This window comes from Panulirus ornatus, chromosome 33 (genome assembly GCF_036320965.1).
Source record: "Panulirus ornatus isolate Po-2019 chromosome 33, ASM3632096v1, whole genome shotgun sequence".
Classification (NCBI taxonomy): Eukaryota; Metazoa; Arthropoda; class Malacostraca; order Decapoda; family Palinuridae; genus Panulirus; species Panulirus ornatus.
Genome location: NC_092256.1, coordinates 7,813,949 through 7,830,578, shown reverse-complemented (window position 1 = coordinate 7,830,578; position 16,630 = coordinate 7,813,949). Strand labels below are relative to the sequence as shown.

Here is a 16,630-nt window from a genome sequence, read left to right as displayed (position 1 = left end):
ATAAATGCTACATACAAATACACTTGTTTTTCTAAGTATTTCTCACATACATTCCCCAAAGCAAACCTGATCCACACATCCTCTACTACTTCTGAAACTACACTGCTCTTCTCCAATCTGATGCTCTGTACATGCCTTCACCCTCTCAATCAATAACCTCCCATATAATTTCCAAGGAATACTCAACAAACTTATACTTCTGTAATTTGAGCACTCATCTTTATCCCCTTTGCCTTTGTACAATGGCACTATGCATGCATTCCACCAACCCTCAGGCACCTCACCATGAGTCACATATATATTTTATTTTATATTTTGCTTTGTCGCTGTCTCCCTGCGTTTGCAAGGTAGCACAAGGAAACAGATGAAAGAAATGGCCCAACCAACCCCCATACACATGTATATACATACACGTCCACACACGCAAATATACATATCCATACATCTCAATGTACACATATATACACACACAGACACACATATACACATGCACACAATTCACACTGTCTGCCTTTGTTCATTCCCATCGCCACCTCGCCACACAGGGAATAACATCCCCCTCCCCCCTCATGTGTGCGAGGTAGCGCTAGGAAAAGACAACAAAGGCCACATTCATTCACACTCAATCTCTAGCTGTCATGCAATAATGCCCGAAACCACAGCTCCCTTTCCACATCCAGGCCCCACACAACTTTCCATGGTTTACCCCAGATGCTTCACATGCCCTGGTTCAATCCATTGACAGCATGTCGACCCCGGTATACCACATCGATCCAATTCACTCTATTCCTTGCCCGCCTTTCACCCTCCTGCATGTTCAGGCCCCGATCACTCAAAATTTTTTGCACTCCATCTTTCCACCTCCAATTTGGTCTCCCACTTCTCCTCGTTCTCTCCACCTTTGACACATATATCCTCTTGGTCAATCTTTCCTCACTCATTCTCTCCATGTGCACAACCATTTCAAAACACCCTCTTCCGCTCTCTCAACCACGCTCTTTTTATTTCCACACATCTCTCTTACCCTTACATTACTTACTCGATCAAACCACCTCACACCACATATTGTCCTCAAACATCTCATTTCCAGCACATCCACCCTCCTGCGCACAACTCTATCCATAGCCCACGCCTCGCAACTATACAACATTGTTGGAACCACTATTCCTTCAAACATACCCCTTTTTGCTTTTGGAGATAATGTTCTCGACTTCCACACATTCTTTAAGGCTCCCAGGATTTTCACCCCCTCCCCCACCCTATGATTCACTTCCGCTTCCATGGATCCATTGCTGCCAGATCCACTCCCAGATATCTAAAACACTTTACTTCCTCCAGTTTTTCTCCATTCAAACTTACCTCCCAATTGACTTGACCCTCAACCCTACTGTACCTAATAACATTGCTCTTATTCACATCTACTCTTAACTTTCTTCTTTCACACACTTTACCAAACTCAGTCACCAGCTTCTGCAGTTTCTCACATGAATCAGCCACCAGCGCTGTGTCATCAGCGTACAACAACTGACTCAATTCCCAAGCTCTCTCATCCCCAACAGACTTCATACTTGCCCCTCTTTCCAAAACTCTTGCATTCACCTCCCTAACAACCCCATCCATAAACAAATTAAACAACCATGGAGACATCACACACCCCTGCCGCAAACCCACATTCACTGAGAACCAATCACTTTCCTCTCTTCCTGCATGTACACATGCCTTACATCCTCGATAAAAACTTTTCACTGCTTCTAACAACTTGCCTCCCACACCATATATTCTTAGTACCTTCCACAGAGCATCTCTGTCAACTCTATCATATGCCTTCTCCAGATCCATAAATGCTACATACAGATCCATTTGCTTTTCTAAGTATTTCTCACATACATTCTTCAAAGCAAACACCTGATCCACACATCCTCTACCACTTCTGAAACCACACACCATGAGTCATACATACATTAAATATCCTTACCAACCACTCAACAACACAGTCTCAACTTTTTTAATAAATTCCACAGCAATAACATCCAAACCTGCTGCCCTGCCAGTTTTCATCTTCCGCAAAGCTTTTACTACCTCTTCTCTGTTTACCAAATCATTCTCCCTAACCCTCTCACTTCGCATACCACCTCGACCAAGACACACTATATCTGTCACTCTATCATCTAACACAATCAACAAACCTTCAAAATACTCGCTCCATCTCCTCACATCACCACTACTTGTTATCACCTCCCCATTAGCCCCCCTCACCGATGTTCCCATTTGTTCTCTTGTCTTACGCACTTTATTTACCTCTTTCCAAAGCATCTTTTTATCCTCCCTAAAATCTAATGATACTCCCTCACCCCAACTCTCGTTTGCCCTCTTTTTCACCTCTTGCACCTCTCTCTTGACCTCCTGCCTCTTTCTTTTATACATCTCCCAGTAATTTGCACTATTTCCCTGCAAAACCTGTCCAAATGCCTCTCTCTTCTCTTTCCCTAATAATCTTACTTCTTCATCCCACCACTCACTACCCTTTCTAATCTGCCCACCTCCCACGCTTCTCATGCCACAAGCATCTTTTGCGCAAGCCAGCACCGCTTCCTTAAATACATCCCATTCCTTCCCCACTCCCTTTACGTCATCTGCTCTCACCTTTTTCCATTCTGCACTCAGTCTCTCCTCGTACTTCCTCACACAAGTCTCTTTCCCAAGCTCACTTACTCTCACCACTCTCTTCACCCCAACATTCTCTCTTCTTTTCTGAAAACCTCTACAAATCTTCACCTTCGCCTCCACAAGATAATGATCAGACATCCCTCCAGTTGCACCTCTCAGCATATTGACATCCAAAAGTCTCTCTTTTGCACACCTATCAATTAACATCTTTTTATTTTCCCTAAAATCTAATAATACTCTCTTTCCCCAACTCTCATTTGCTCTCATTTTCAACTCTTGCACCTTTCTCTTGACCTCTTGCCACTTTCTTTTATACATCTCCCAGTCATTTGCACTACTTCCCAGCAAATATCGTCCAAATGCCTCTCTTTTCTCTGTCACTAACAATCTTACTTCTTCATCCCACCACTCACTACCCTTTCTAATCTGCCCACCTCCCACCTTTCTCATGCCACAAGCTTCTTTTGCACAAGCCATCACTGCTTCCCTAAATACATCCCATTCCTCAACCATTCCCCTTACATCACTTGCCCTCACCTTTTGCCATTCTACACTCAATCTCTTATGATACTTCCTCACACAAGTGTCCTTTCTAAGCTCACTTCCTCTCACCACTCTCTTCTCCCAACATTTCTTTCTTCTTATATGTTTGCTCTGAAGTATGTGCATGAGAAATACTTAGAAAAACAGATGGATTTGTATGTAGGATTTATTGATCTGGAGAAGGCATTTGATAGAGTTGATAGGAATGCTTTGTGGAAGGTCTTAAGAGTATATTGTATGGGAGGTAGGGTGCTAGAAGCAGTGAAAAGTTTTTAACAAGGATGTAAGGCATGTGTACAAGTAGGAAGAGAGGAAAGTGGTTGGTTCCCAGTGAATGTTGGTCTGCATCAGGGGTGTGTGATGTCCTGATGGTTGTTTAATTTGTTTATGGGTAGGATGGTTAGGGAGGTAAATGAAAGAGTTTTGGAGAGAGAGGCGAGTATGCAGTCTGTTGGGGATGAGAGGGCCTGGGAAGTGAATCAGTTGTTGTTCACTGATGACACAGCTCTAATGGCTGATTCGAGTGAGAAACTCCAGAAGTTGGTGACTGAATTTGGAAAAGTATGTGAAAGGAGAAAGTTCAGAGTAAATGTGAATAAGAGCAAGGTTATAAGGTTCAGTATGGTTGAGGGATAGGTTCACTGGGATGTAAGTTTGAATGGAGAAAAACTGAAGGAAGTGAAGTGTTTCAGGTACCTGGGAGTGTACTTCACAGCAAATGGAACCATGAAAGCGGAAGTGAGTCATGGTGGGGAAGGGGGTGAAGGTTCTGGGAACGATGAAGAATGTGTGGAAGAAGAAAACATTATCTCCGACAGCATGTTAGACAGGTATGTTAGAAGGAATAGTAGTTCCAACAAAGTTATATGGATGCAAGGCATGGGATATAGATAGGCTTTGTATGGAGGAGGGTGGATGTGTTGGAAATGAAATGTTTGAGGATAATATGTGGTGTGAGGTGGTTTAATGGAGTAATTAATGAAAGGGTAAGAGATGTGTGGAAATAAAAAGAATGTGGTTGCAAGAGCAGAAAAGGGTGTGTTGAAATGGTTTGGACATATGGAGATAATGAGAGAGGAAAGATTGACAAAGAGGATATATGTGTCAGAGGTGGGGGGAACAAGGAGAGGTGGAAGACCATATTGGAGGTGGAATGAGGGAGTGAAAAAGATTTTGAGCGATCAGGGCCTTGAATATACAGAAGGATGAGAGGCGTGCAAGGAATAGAGTGAATTGGAATGATGCAGTATACCAGGGTTGATGTGCTGTCAATGGACTGAACCAGGGTATGTGAAACATCTGGGGCAAAAGCATGGAAAAATCTGTGGGGCCTGGATGTGGATAGGAGCTGTGGTTTCTGTGCACTGCACATGACAGCTTGAGACTGTGTGAATAAATGTGGCCCTTTTTGTCTGTTTTCCTGGTGCTACCCCACTAAAGCAGGGGGTGGCGATGCAGTTTTCTTTGGGGTGGGGCAGCACTTACATAAGCACTTACTCCATCTCCTCTTCACCTCATCACTACCTGACACCTCTTCCCAATCACTTCCCCACTTGCCCCCTTCGCTGAAATTGCTGTCTGTTCTCATTTTTCTCAAATTACTAACCGCCTTCCAAAACACCTTTTCCTCTCTGAAATTTGCTGATACTCAGCCCAATTCTCATTTGCCATTTTTTCAGCCCCAGCACCTTACTCTTGACATCCCACTGCCTTCTCTTGTACATCTCCCAATCACATGTCCAACTTACTTGCATGTAACTCCTATACACCTCTTTTCTCTTTCACTAGCAACTTAATTTTATCATCCCATGACTTGTTATCCTTCCTTACATGCCCACTTTGCACATACCACATTCTCTTGAGCATTCTAGCACTGCTTCCTTAAACACCTCCCATTCCTCACCCACTTCCATAACTTCATTTGCTCTCAATCCTTGTCATTCTACACTCATTCTCTCCCAGCATCTCTTCAGACAAATACCAGCATTATTTTCCCAAGTATGTAAATATCAATTTAAAATAGTACACTACTGTACTTTCAACGACTGTGATACTTTTCAGCTTATTTTTTGATGTGGGGGACATTGGTGAAATTAATACTCCATATTATCTAGAAAACCCCCCTCATTCATGGCTGCAGCATTACCAACATTTTTGTACATCAATGAAGTCCACTAAAACTAAAAGTACAAGCAGGACCTACAAGGCAGGAAGCAACAGGCTGCTTGGTCTTACAGCTGACATATGAGGCACCAATGTTTGTTTCCCACTCTGCTTCCACATTTTTCCACTTATCTACCTTCTTTTGCCTCTTCTGAAAGTAGCCTGACACACAATGCCACACATCTCTATGAGAACTCATGATGATGACTGTAACTGTATAATCATAGTAAAAAAAAGGAACAAGAACATCATAACACTGTGAACACGTTTACAAACTCAGCAGGACTGTGGCAGCAAACTCAATGGTCACTAACTGGCAAAGCCACGAGACTGCATCTGAGATGCTAATTGGTTGCTGCCTAAGGTCGGCTCACCCTTGTAACACAAAAAAGAGCTACACTTTCAAGCTTAGACCATCGGTATGCCTCCTCTAAGACATGGAAGATTTCAGGGAAACAAGGGTGAACCCTCAATGATGTGGACCATGTAATATGATGGAACCATGGATGTGGAAGAGAGTCAAGGTTCTGGGAGTGTTGAAGAATGTGTGGAAGGCAAGAACGTTAACTCGGAAAGCAAAAATGGGTATGTTTGAAGGAATAGTGGTTCCAACAATGTTATATGGTTGCGAGGGATGGGCTATAGATAGGGTTGTGATGAGGAGGGTGGGTGTGTTGGAAATGAGATATCTGAGGACAATATGTGGTGTGAGGTGGTTTGACTGAGTAAGTAATGAAAGGGCAAGAGAGATGTGTGGTAATAAAAAGAGAGTGGTTGAGAAAGCAGAAAAGGTTGTATTGAAATGGTTTGGTCACATGGAGAGAATGAGTGAGGAAATTGACAACGAGGATATATGTGTCAGAGGTGGAGGGAACGAGGAGAAACCAAATTGGAGGTGGAAGGATGGAGTGAAAAAGATTTTGAGCGATTTGGGCCTGAACATACAGGAGGGTGAAAGGCGTGCAAGGAATAGAATGAATTGGAACGATGTAGTATACTGGGGTCGATGTGCAGTCAATGGATCGAACCAGTGCATGTGAAGCGTCTGGGATAAACCATGGAAAGTTTTGTGGGGCCTGGATGTGGAAAGGGAGCTGTGGTTCCAGTGCATTACACATGACAACTAGAGACTGAGTGTGAACAAATGTGGCCTTTGTTGTCTTTTCCTAGTGCTACCTTGCATGTGTGTAGGGGAGGGGAATGCCATTTCATGTGTGGTGGGGTGGCGACGTGAATGGATGAAGGCAGCAAGTATGAATGTGTACATGTGTATAAAGGTAAATGTCTGGATAAGTATATGTATGTATACATTGAAATGTATAGGTATGTATATGTGTGTGTGTGGGCATGTATGTATATACATGTGTATGTGGGTGGGATGGGCCATTCTTTCGTCTGTTTCCTTGCGCTACCTCGCTAAAGCGGGAGACAGTGACAAAGTATAATAAAAAAAGAATAATGGATAAACCTTTCTTAAACCATAGAAAGCTATGCTTTGGGACTATGGCAGGCTCATTCTTGTTGCACAGATCACCTCCTAAGGAAGTGGTTTCAGTAAGAAATAGCATATGGAGATGTAGAACAATGAGGAGGTTTGCTGGAGGCTGTGTGAGCCATCCTATTCACAAGTGGGAGATGAAACAGAGAACATTAACAGTGATATTGTTTAGAAAGAACTATGACTACATTCAACTATGCCAGAGGAAAATAAAGCTTAAAAAGAACTATGACTACATTCAACCGAGCCAGATGAAAATAAGGCTTACAAAGAACTATGACTACGTTCAACTGAGCCAGATGAAAATAAAGCTTTGTTGAAGCCATGAAAATGCTTACCTGAGCCAGGTGAAGATACAGCTGAGCTAGATGTCCCTGCAGATACATACGGGATGCAACAAGTGATTTTGTAGCTAACATTACTACTTCAGTGCCACATTTTGTCAACACTGGCAACTCCATCATTAATTGGGTATTCAGAGCTTCATATGTCCCCTTCGCCAAAGACAGCTCCTCCTCAAGCTGTTGAAAAATAAAAATAAAAAATTCCATCAGAGTAGCACACGACCTTTTCAACATAGTACTTAACGACGTTACTTTTACATAATAATCATATCATCAGGGGAGATATAAGAAAGAAATATAACAGTCAGTTGATGTACAACAAAGAGACATAGCTAGCACGCCATTTGGTAAACAAATGACTACCCAAATGGAGGTCAGGTACATCCAAGTCTGGCATCAAGCATATCATAAACTTATTATGTGGATAAAAAGGGGAACTGTTTACAAATTTTATCAAGAATAAAGCTACCCAATTTGTACATACCTTCAATTATACTGATGCTACAATTCCTTGTGCATTTAGTAACAGAAGATTCCATGATATTTCTTGTGGTACAGGAGTTAGAGTTAATACCTATGATAGCATTACTCCAGTTGATACAATGATCATAATTTTCAACATGATTAAACAAGGTATTTGATTGTTGTCCTGTTCTTATACTATATCTATGATGCTTAAGTCTAACAGAAAGATCCTTACCAGTCTGCCCAACATAAAACTTATCACAATTTCTACATGGTACTCTATAAGGGCATCCTGCACAGCCTTCTGGTGAGTTTCTGATTAAGATATTCTTTATAATATTGTTTTTCCTCAAGGCAACATTTACATTAGAGGATTTAAGCAACTTGGGAAATAAAATAAAATTATCAATGAAAGGGAGAACTAAAAGGTTCTTGGTGTCAAGGGGAGGTTTGTGTTCATCTCTATAAAATAGATTTTTTGCCAACTTAAGAGATTTATCAATGAGAGATCTAGGATATTGTAACTTTGATCCAGTAGAATATATCTTCTCAAACTCACCAACAATAAACTCTGGACTGCAAATACGCAATGCCCTAAGGAACATAGACTAGAATGATGCTGAGCTGAGTAATAATGGATATATGAGTGCTCAAATTACAGAGGTATAAGTTTCTACGTAGCATTTATGGATCTGGAGAAGGCATATGATAGAGTTGATAGAGATGCTCTGTGGAAGGTACTAAGAATATATGGTGTGGGAGGCAAGTTGTTAGAAGCAGTGAAAACTTTTTATCGAAGATGTAAGGCATGTGTACATGTAGGAAGAGAGGAAAGTGATTGGTTCTCAGTGAATGTAGGTTTGCGGCAGGGGTGTGTGATGTCTCCATGGTTGTTTAATTTGTTTATGGATGGGGTTGTTAGGGAGGTGAATGCAAGAGTTTTGGAAAGAGGGGCAAGTATGAAGTCTGTTGGGGATGAGAGAGCTTGGGAAGTGAGTCAGTTGTTGTTCGCTGATGATACAGCGCTGGTGGCTGATTCATGTGAGAAACTGCAGAAGCTGGTGACTGAGTTTGGTAAAGTGTGTGAAAGAAGAAAGTCAAAAGTAAATGTGAATAAGAGCAAGGTTATTAGGTACAGTAGGGTTGAGGGTCAAGTCAATTGGGAGGTAAGTTTGGATGGAGAAAAACTGGGGGAAGTAAAGTGTTTTAGATATCTGGGAGTGGATCTGGCAGCGGATGGAACCATGGAAGTGGATGTGGATCATAGGGTGGGGGAGGGGGCGAAAATTCTGGGAGCCTTGAAGAATGTGTGGAAGTCGAGAACATTATCTCGGAAAGCAAAAATGGGTATGTTTGAAGGAATAGTGTCCAACAATGTTGTATGGTTGCAAGGCGTGGGCTATGGATAGAGTTGTGCGCAGGAGGATGGATGTGCTGGAAATGAGATGTTTAAGGACAATGTGTGGTGTGAGGTGGTTTGATCGAGTAAGTAACGTAAGGGTAGGAGAGATGTGTGGAAATAAAAAGAGTGTGGTTGAGAGAGCAGAAGAGGGTGTTTTGAAATGGTTTGGGCACATGGAGAGAATGAGTGAGGAAAGATTGACCAAGAAGATATATGTGTCGGAGGTGGAGGGAACGAGGAGAAGTGGGAGACCAAATTGGAGGTGGAAAGATGGAGTGAAAAAGATTTTGTGTGATCGGGGCCTGAACATGCAGGAGGGTGAAAGGAGGGCAAGGAATAGAGTGAATTGGATTGATGTGGTATACCAGGGTTGACATGCTGTCAGTGGATTGAATCAGGGCATGTGAAGCGTCTGGGGTAAACCATGGAAAGCTGTGTAGGTATGTATATTTGCGTGCGTGGACGTATGTATATACATGTGTATGGGGGTGGGTTGGGCCATTTCTTTCGTCTGTTTCCTTGCGCTACCTCGCAAACGCGGGAGACAGCGACAAAGCAAAAAAAAAAAAAAAAAAAATGTTTGTTGAGTATTCCTGGTAAATTATATGGGAGGGTATTGATTGAGAGGGTTAAGGCATGTACAGAGCATCAGATTGGGCAAGAGCAGTGTGGTTTCAGAGGTGGTAAAGGATGTGTGGATCAGGTGTTTGCTTTGAAGAATGTACGTGAGAAATACTTAGATAAGCAAATGGATTTGTATGTAGCATTTATGGATCTGGAGAAGGCATATGATAGAGTTGATAGAGATGCTTTGTGGAAGGTATTAAGAATATATGGTGTGGGAGGCAAGTTGTTAGAAGCAGTGAAAAGTTTTTATCGAGGATGTAAGGCATGTGTACATGTAGGAAGAGAGGAAAGTGATTGGTTCACACTGAATGTTGGTTTGCGGCAGGGGTTCGTGATATCTTCATGGTTGTTTGATTAGTTTATTGATGGGGTTGTTAGGGAGGTGAATGCAAGAGTTTTGGAAAGAGGGGCAAGTATGAAGTCTGTTGTGGATGAGAGAGCTTGGGAAGTGAGTCAGTTGTTGTTTGCTGATGATACAGCGCTGGTGGCTGATTCGGGTGAGAAACTGCAGAAGCTGGTGACTGAGCTTGGTTAAGTGTGTGAAAGAAGAAAGCTGAAAGTAAATGTGAATAAGAGCAAGGTTATTAGGTACAGTAGGGTTGAAGGACAAGTCAATTGGGAGGTACGTTTGAATAGAGAAAAACTGGAGAAAGTGCAGTGTTTTAGATATCTGGGATCGTTGAAGAATGTAAACAAACAAAAAAGGTCACATTCATTTACACTCAGTTTCTAGCTGTCATGTGCAATGCACTGAAACCACAGCTCCCTATCTACATCCAGGCCCCACAAACCTTTCCATGGTTTAACTCAGACACTTCACATGCCCTGATTCAGTCCACTGACAGCATGTCGACCCCGGTATACCCCATTGTTCCAATTCACTATTCCTTGCATGCCTCTCACCCTCCAACATGTTCAGGCCCCGATGGCTCAAAATCTTTTTCTCTCCATTCTTCCACCTCCAATTTAGTCTCCTGCTTCTCCCTGTTCCCTCCACCTCCAACACATATATCCTCTTTGTCAATCTTTCCTCACTCTTTCTTGGCATACGTCCGAACCATTTCAACACACCCTCTTCTGCTCTCTCAACTACACTCTTTTTATTTCCACACATCTCTGATACCCTTTCATTTCTTACTTGATCAAACCACCTCATACCATATACTGTCCTCAAATATTTCATTTCCAACACATCCGCTCTCCTCCACACAACCCTATCTACAGCCCATGCCTCGCAACCATATGATATTGTTGGAACTAATATTCCTTCAAACATACCCATTTTTGCTCTCTAAGATAATGTGCTCTCCTTCCACACATTCTTCATCACTCCCAGAACCTTCGCCCTTCCCCCACCCTGTGACTCACTTCTGCTTTCTTGATTCTATTAGCTGCCAAGAACATTCCCAGATATCTAAAACACTTCACTTCATCCAATTTTTCTCTATTCAAACTTACATCCCAACTAATTTGTTCCTCAACCCTAGTGAAAATGATAACCTTACTCTTATTCACATTTACTCTCAATTTTCTCCTTTCATACACTTCTCCAAACTCAGTCACCACCTTCTGCACTTTCTCACCTGAATCAGCCACTAGAGCTGTATCATCGGCGAACAACAACTGACTCACCTCCCAAGCACTCTCATCTCCTACAGACTGCATACTTGCCCCTCTCTCCAAAACTCTTGCATTTATCTCCTTAACCACGCATCCATAAACAAATTAAACAACCATGGGACATCACACAACCCTGCTACAGACTGACCTTCACTAGGAACCAATCACTCTATTCTTTTCCTAGTCATACACATGCCTTACATCCTTTGTAAAAACATTTCACTGCTTCTAGCAACTTACTTCCCACAGCATATACTCTTAAGACCTTCCACAAATCATCTCTATCATATGCCTTCTCCAGATCCATAAATGCTACAAACAAATCGATTTGTTTTTCTAAGCATTTTTTTTTCACACACATTCTTCAAAGCAAGCAACTGATCCACACATCCTCTACCACTTCTGAAACCACACTGCTCTTCCCCAATCTGATGCTATGTATATGCCTTCACTCTCTCCATCAAAACCTTCTCATAAAATTTCCCAGGAATACTCAACAAACATATGCCTCTATAGTTTGAACACTCACCTTTATTCCCTTTGTCTTTGTACAAAGGCACTATGCATGCATTCTGCCAATCCTCAGGCACTTTATCCTGGTCCATACATACAATGAATATCATTACCTACCAATTAATAACACAGTCACCCCCTCCAAACCTGCTACCTTGCCAGCTTTCATCTTCCGCAAAGCTTTCACTGCCTCTTCTCTCTTCACGAAACCATTTTCCCTGACCTTCTCACTTTGCACTCCACCCTGACCAAAACATCCTATATCTGCCACTCTATCATCACATTCAACAAGCCTTCAAAATACTCACTCCATCTCCTTCTCTTTTCATCACTACTTGCTATCAATTCCAGATTAGCCCTCTTCACCACTGTTCCCACTTGTTCTATGGCACATTATTTACCTCTTTCCAAAAATAATTTATTCCCACTAAAGTTTAATGATAAGTGTCTCACCCCAACTCTCATTTGCCCTCTTTTTCAACCACTGCACCTTGCTCTTGACCTCCTCCTTGCAAGTATCATTCAAACGTCTCTCTTTCTCTTTCGCTAACAATCTTACTTCTTCATCCCAATACTCACCACCCTTTCTAATCTGCCCACCTCCCATCTTTCTCAGGCCACATGTATCTTTTGCACAAGCCATCACTGCTACCATAAATACATCCCATTCCTCACCCACTCCCCTCATGTCATTTGTTTTCACCTTTTGCCATTCTACACTCAATCTTTCCTTGTACTTCCTCACACAAGTCTCCTTTCCAAGCTCACTTACTCTTAAACATAATAATATGAGTCCATGGGGAATGAAACACAATAAGTTCCCAAGTTCACTTTCAAGCAATAATCAAATCACCAGGGGAGATACAAGAAAAAATATAAGTCAGCTGATATACAATGAAGAGACGTAGCTAGCATGCCATTTGTAAACAAGCGACTACCCAAATGGAGGTTGGGTGTGTTCATGTCTAACAACATGCATATCATAAATCTATCACTTGGACAAGAAGGGGAACTGTTTACATATTCTATCAACAATAAAGCTATCCAATTTGTAGAGACCTTCACGAATACTGATGTCTCAAGTTCTTTGTGTATGTTATGATAAAAGACTGAATGATATTTCTCATGGTATAAGATTTAGAATTAATAACTGAGATGGCATTACTCTAGTCAATACAATACCTTTAATTCTTAACATAATTTAATATGGCATTTGATTGTTGTCCTGTTCTTATACCATATTGATGTTGCTTAAGTCTAACAGAAAGATCCTTACCAGTCTGCCCAACATAAAACTTATCACAATCTCTACATGGTACTCTATAGATGCATCCTGCAGAACTTTGATTTTTTTTATTAAGATACTCTTTATAGTACTGTTGTTGCAGAAAGGCAATATTTACATTAAAGGATTTAAGTAACATGGGAAGTAAAGTAAAATCATTATTCAAAATTAGAACTAAAAGGCTATTGGTGTCAAAGTGAGGTTTGGGTTTAACTCTATAAAATGATTTCTTTGCTAACTTAAGGGATTTTTCAATGAAAAATCTAGGATACTTTAACTTGGATCCAATAGAATATATCTTCTCGAACTCATTATCAATAAACTCTGGAATGAAAACACATAATTTTCTATGGAACATAGAATGGAATGATGATAACTCTGTCATGTTGAGTCAAGTTATAATGGGTATATGAGTATACAGTGGTTGGTTATCTATATATGCTATACTTAAACTTGTTTCCATCCCTATGGATCATGCAATCTAAAAATGGCAACATACCATTATTTTCTATTTCTACAGTAAAATTGATGGAAGGTACTAAATTGCTATGTAAAGGGAGAAATGTTTATAAATTTTCATTTGTTGGCCAAACACAAAGAACATCATTTACATACCTAAACCAAATTGCATTAAGAGGCTAACATATCTTTTAGTAACTTTGTTTCAAAGACTTCCATGTAAAGGTTACTTAATATAGGAGGTTAAAGATGTGTGTCACAACCTCTGCATAGTCGAGGCAGCCAGACAGCCTGCCCAGGGTTGGAAGCCGACCGACCCATGGTGTATACACATTTGTCTGTCCATCAATATGTTTATCACACTATTGGAGCCACATGAGATTAAAGTCCATGCTATCCCCACCAAGAAGAGGTTGGGACACATCAAAACATCCCTTCAGGCAGGTCATTTACATGGATCAACAAGAATCATAGTACCAGTAAAGAACCCTGAGGTCACCTAGACCCATTTGGAAAAGGCTCCCATAACATGCATCCTAATTTCCTTTCCAGTGAGATATTCTTCAATCCAATGAAGGAATTTCCCCCTTATTCCGGACCAGTGATCCAGCTTCTTAATCAGACTTATAAGCAGTACAGTATCATATGCTTCCTGGTGATACAGATACAAACAATCCATTCAGTCTTCCCTTTTCTCTAAGAGTGAGCTCACTCTCTGATCAATATTGAAGAAGTTTGTTACACATGAACTCCCTTCCCTAAAACTGTGGTCTTAAATGTAATTTTAACTATGTAGAAAGTCCTCCACTTGCTTTTTAATAATCTTTCACAGAAACTTACGCATAACACCTGTTAATGTACCCAATCTGTAGTTCAGTGTCTGTTACGGGTCTCTTTGGGTATGATGTTTGCCCTCTTCATTCCTATGGCATTTTGCCTCTCTCCAGTGACATACTGAAAAGTATTTCAAGTGGCCTGTCTGGTGTGTGTACACATTTTCAGCACATTTGGAAAACTTTATCAGGAACCTTGATGGATCAAGACTTTCTACTATTCTGTTCATATCTTTTCTAGTTACCCAGATTCAAAAACCTTCCCCAAGTTCAATCTCACTGGTGTTTGAAAACACTTTAAAATCTATTATTCACTACCTCAAATATTTTTACGTCATCCTCTGAATACCTTTGCCTGAGTTGCTGCTCTTTAACTGACAAACAACTAATATATCTATATGAAAAGTTTTTTGGGTTATGACTCCATGACAATGAAAGCTAGAATTGTCAAAATCTTTACGAGTACTATGGGGTCCCCAAGGGTGTGCACCTGGGTATAAGTTTTCAAATTTGCAAAAAAAAAGTATATTTTTAGAAAATTCATACAGAGAGAAACTGAAATACTGATTTCAGCCAAGGCACACCTATTTCAACCCCAACAGTCTTCAGTAAAAGTGCTGGGAAATGCCAATGAAGCAATACTATCAAAATACATGCAATAATGGACTAGACTTACGATCCTGGTTCTGGTGGGGTCCCTGGTCTTGTCTAGCTTGTACTGTGCATTATCATAGTCAAGCATCTTGTCATGTCTCTTCTGGATCAGTCGTTCTGGCACCTCACACAGGCACAATAGTTGCTTTGTTGGCAAAATTATCCGCTGTTTCATAAAACTGTCCTGGGGATAAAACAATAATTCTGAGTTAAACAATCTTCATACTGAAACAGAGTACAGCAACCTTAGATCTTTAAATCTAATTTCTACATGCTATGTCTTACCTTGATAGAAGGCAGATTCTAATAATTTCCAAGTAAGCATCCACATATGTTTCCATTTGAGAGTCTGAGTTTCTCACAGTCAATACTTATACCTATCTCAGAATTTCCTCCACCACATATGCAATCTTTAAACTGCTCCTTTCACTAATTCATACACTCTAGCATCTAACCTAAACCTTTTCATTAGTGGAGTGGGCAGTCCTGCCCATCAGCCAAACACATGATGCAACAGGGAAATATCAATACTGAACATCATAAGGAAGGAAGGTTTAATGCCATTTTGAGTACCATACGAAAGTAAAACACATAAGCTTGAAAACATTACTACAGATAAGTGATCAGAGATATGCTGTTATCAAAGTATTAACGATATCTTTAAAATTAGCAACTTTTAAAACAGTTATGATGGTTAGGCAGCTCAAGTTTTACCTCAACCAAAAGAATTAGGCTAAGTGGTCAGCCTCCTCCATAAGAAACTAGGAAAGACCCAAGATATGGGGAAAACTGTGCTTTGAAGAATGAAAAACTGTTTCTCTACAAGGTGGTGTCCCACAAGCTGGGATCTCCCTTAATCCCTAAGGGTAAAAATCCATCAACTTCGTTCATAAACCATTCCTGGCAGAAGCCAAGTTTGTTACGGAACTGCTGTCTTCCAATCAGCAACCTCCATCTGGCAATGATGTCATCATCCAACTGCTCCTTTCAGTGAATCATACATTCTAGCATTTAACATGGACAATCATCCAAATACATAATACAAAAAGAAAACACTCATACTCTGTCTCAGAACAAGGACATCACCAAGATGGTGGTCACTACTGATAAGTGAAAGGTTTGTCAAGAGAGGGGAAGGAAAGAAGGAAAAACAGAAAATCTGCATGGAGAACATTGCCTGAGGATTACCAGAATGCATGTATACTGCCACTGTGTAAAGGCAAAGAGGGTGTTCAAACAACATAAGCATAAGCTTGTTCAGTATTCCTGGTAAGGTTTATGGGATAGCAGTGATTGAGAGGTTAAAAGCATGTACAGATCATCAGACTGGGGAGGAACAGTGTGGCTTCAGGACCTGCAGAGGACATGTGAATCAGATGTTTGCTTTAAAGAATGTGTGTGAGAAATACCTGGAGAAACAGATGGATTTGTACATGACATTTATTGATCTGGGAAAAGCATAATTTAGGGTTGTGGAGGGTTTTAAGGATGTATGGTGTGGAAGGAAAGCTTTAAAACAGTAATGAGAAATTTTTCTCTTGGGCGTACAGCATATGT

General features: G+C 40.9%; 1 protein-coding gene across 4 annotated transcripts in view; it reads right to left on the bottom strand.

The window, feature by feature from the left end:
• The window catches only part of LOC139759424 (uncharacterized), a 286,276-nt gene that overhangs the window by 96,386 nt on the left and 173,260 nt on the right, over positions 1 to 16,630 (bottom strand). For all 4 annotated transcript variants that reach the window (XR_011715046.1, XM_071681522.1, XM_071681521.1 and 1 more), the window contains exons 15-16: positions 15,096 to 15,257; positions 7,210 to 7,392 (exon numbers count right to left, since the gene is read on the bottom strand). Coding sequence is in view for 3 of the 4 variants with exons in the window: in XM_071681522.1 (XP_071537623.1) it covers positions 7,210 to 7,392; positions 15,096 to 15,257 (345 nt within the window). In the remaining variant the exon portion in view is untranslated. The remainder of the gene's footprint in view (positions 1 to 7,209; positions 7,393 to 15,095; positions 15,258 to 16,630) is intronic.